This window comes from Pteropus medius, unplaced genomic scaffold (genome assembly GCF_902729225.1).
Source record: "Pteropus medius unplaced genomic scaffold, Ma_sr-lr_union100, whole genome shotgun sequence".
Lineage (NCBI taxonomy): Eukaryota > Metazoa > Chordata > Mammalia > Chiroptera > Pteropodidae > Pteropus > Pteropus medius.
The window spans coordinates 1,729,721-1,732,852 of record NW_024354498.1 but is presented as its reverse complement, the minus strand read 5'-3'; the positions used below and the strand labels follow the sequence as shown (position 1 = coordinate 1,732,852).

Genomic DNA, 3,132 nt, shown 5'->3' with positions numbered 1-3,132 from the left:
CTCAGTTAACTTGTTTGTAAAATGGGGATAATTGCACCTACGTCTTAGGGCTATTGTTAAAGATGAAATAAGTTAGCGAAATAATAAGGCTGAAGAATGCTTTTCTCTGGGAAAACCCCAACCATGAGGCTGGTTGCCCAGAAACCTTCGATTTTGCTATTTTATTTATTTATTTTTTGTAAACACCTCATTTCAACTCCCTCTCATTAGGCATTTACTTGAAATTTGCTTCAGGTGATGAAGTTCACTTGACAAAAATTTTTATACAGCTTTACCTTAAAAACTTGGTTTGGCTACAAGCTTTTTTAAAAATTATTTTAATTTAGAAATAGAAAACCTCTTGGAAGAAAAAAAATGAGAAAAACAAAATACATAGGCAAACTTTTACTCCATAAGCTTCTCAAATCCTCACTTGTTCACCAAGACGAAAAACCCTCCTCTAACAAGGTATTCAGCCACCAACAATGATGTTATTAATAGGGATATGGATCGATTTCACAAAAAAGCCAATAAATCCCATTACGACAAATCCTATTGCTGTTGCCATAGCAACCTTCTGGAATTCTTTTCTATCAGGTTTGTTGCATCTTTTAACCAGCCGAATTGAGTCCTTTACAAACTGCTGACTTGGCTCAACGAACTGCATTATCTGATCCATGATGCTGCCCACCGACACCTTGGATGCCAGGGACACGTAGCAGAAGCGGCTACAAGCTTTTTAAAAAATTGAGGTAAAATTCACATAACATAGAATTAGCCATTTTACACTGAAAAATTCACAGGCATTTAGTACATTTACAATGTTCGGCAACCACCACCTGTATCTAATTCCAAGACATTTTCATTCACCTCCAAAAGGAAAGCTCATTCCCATCAAGCAGTCACCACCCTTCTCTCCTCCCCAGCCTCTGGCAACCGCTAACCCAATTGCCAGCTCTGGATTTGCCTGTTCTGAACATTTCAAATGGATTTATACAGTATTTGTCTTTTTGCTTTCAAGGTTATTCTGTGTTTTAGCATTTATGAGTACTTTGTTCCTTTTTATGGTTGAATAATATTTTGCTTATGCATCCATCTATTGACAGACATTTGGTTGTTAACATTTATGGCAATTGTAAATAGTGTGGCTATAGACATTTGTGTACAAGTTTTTGTTTAAACACTTGTTTTCCATTCTCTTGTTTATATACTCAAGAGTGGAGTTGCTGGGTCATATGGTAACTTTGTTTAACATTTTGAAGAACCTCCAGACTTTTCCACAGAAGCTGAATTATTTTTCATTCCCACCAGCAATGTAGGAGGGTTCCAATTTTTCTATATCCTCACTGACCCTTGTTATTTTCTGTTTTGTTTTGTTTTTAATTAAGTTTATCGGGGTGGCATTGGTTAATAAAATTATATAGGTTTCAAGTGTACAATTCAATAATTTATCCTATGTATATTGTATTGTCTGTTCACCGAAGTCAAACTTCTTTCGTCACCATGTATACGACCCCCTGTACTCTTATCTATCTCCCGCCTTCCCTCTGGTAACCACTAAACTGTCGCCTGTGTCTATAAGTTGTTGTTTGTCTTGTTCATTTGTTGCTTTCAGTTTTATATCCCACATATCAGTGAAATTGTCAAATTTTTCTGACTTATTTCACTTTTCATAATAATCTCAAGATCCATCCATGTTGTTGCAAATGGCACTATTTCATATTTTCTTATAACTGCGTAATATCCCATTGTATATATTTACCACATCTTCTTTATCCAGTCATCTATCGAAGGACACTTCAGTTTTTTCCATAGTTTGGCCACTGTGAATAATGCTGCAGTGAACATCGGGGTGCATATATCTTTACGGATAAATGTTTTCAAATTTTGGGGGGTAGATACCCAGAAGTGGGATTGCTGGATCATATGATAATTCTATTCTTAATTTTTTGAGGAACCTCCATACTCTTTTCCATAGTGACTGCACCAATTTACAATCCCATCAGCCACGTATGAGGGTTCCTTTTCCCAACACCTCTCCAAAACTTATTATTACCGGCCTTGTTGATAATAGCTATTCTTTCAAGTGTGAGGCGGTATCTCATTGTGGTTTTGATTTGCATTTCTCAAATAGTTAGTGAAGTTGAGCATCTTTTCATATGTCTCTTAGCCGTTTGTGTGTCTTGGGAGAATTGTCTGTTCAGGTCCTCTGCCCATTTATTTTATTGGATTGTTTGATATTTTGTTGTTGAGTTGTATGAGTTCTTTATATATTTTGGATATTAGCCTCTTATCGGAGGCATTGCAAATATCTTTTCTGGGCTCTCAATTCTGTTCCATTGGTCTGTCTGTTTTTCTGCCAATATCATTTTGTTTTCATTATTGTCACTTTGTAGTATAATTTGAAGTCAGGCAGTGTGCTGCCTCTGGCCTTGTTCTTTTTTCTCAGGGTTGTTTGACTGTTTGGGGTCTTTTGTTATTCCATACAAATCTGATGATTTTTTTTTGTTTGTTCTATTTCAAAAAAAAAATAAAAGAATGCCATTGGGATTTTGATGGGGATTGCATTAAATCTATATATTGCCTTAGGTGATATGGCCATTTTAACTATGTTGGTTCTTCTCATCCATGAATACGAACTATCTTTCCATTTCTTTGTGTCTTGTTCAATTTCTTTTAATATCTTGTAGTTTTCAGTGTATAAGTCCTTCACATGCTTTGTTAATTTTATTCCTAGGTATTTTATTCTTTTTGTTGCAATTGCAAGACTAATTCTTTTTTTCACTTTTCTGAAATTTCATTGTTAGCACATAGAAATGCAATGAATTTTTGTACATTGATTGGTTTTAAATTTTTACTTATTTACGTATATTAGAGCCATCCTCTTGGGTGTGGAGTTGTATCTGTTGTGGTTCACGCTGCATCTTGATTTGGCAGTTGGTTTTACATTGGAACCTCCTGGGTTTTTATTTATTTGCTTAACAAGCCCAATGCCCGGGGCTGCATGTGGGCCGGGGCTCAGGCAGGTGCAGGTTTTAACGCTCCCCAGGTGATTCCAGTGTGCAGCTAAGTTGAGAAATACCATGTCAAAGATTCCCCTCTTGGTTACAAACTCTTTTTAATCAGAAACTTAACTGTGTTTAACTAGCTGGG

General features: G+C 36.0%; 1 protein-coding gene across 1 annotated transcript; it reads right to left on the bottom strand.

Moving 5' to 3' along the window:
• Positions 1-261: 261 nt before the first annotated feature.
• Positions 262-878, bottom strand: LOC120594269 (protein transport protein Sec61 subunit gamma-like). Its single transcript, XM_039852278.1, has one exon. The coding sequence runs from the start codon at positions 656-658 to the stop codon at positions 452-454; it is 207 nt and encodes a 68-aa protein (XP_039708212.1). The 5' UTR covers positions 659-878; the 3' UTR covers positions 262-451.
• Between the last annotated feature and the right edge of the window lie 2,254 nt (positions 879-3,132).

What these genes read in the sequence shown, in the direction of transcription:
- LOC120594269 (XM_039852278.1), bottom strand. Translation starts at nt 658, where the DNA reads ATGGATCAGATAATGCAGTTCGTTGAGCCAAGTCAGCAGTTTGTAAAG.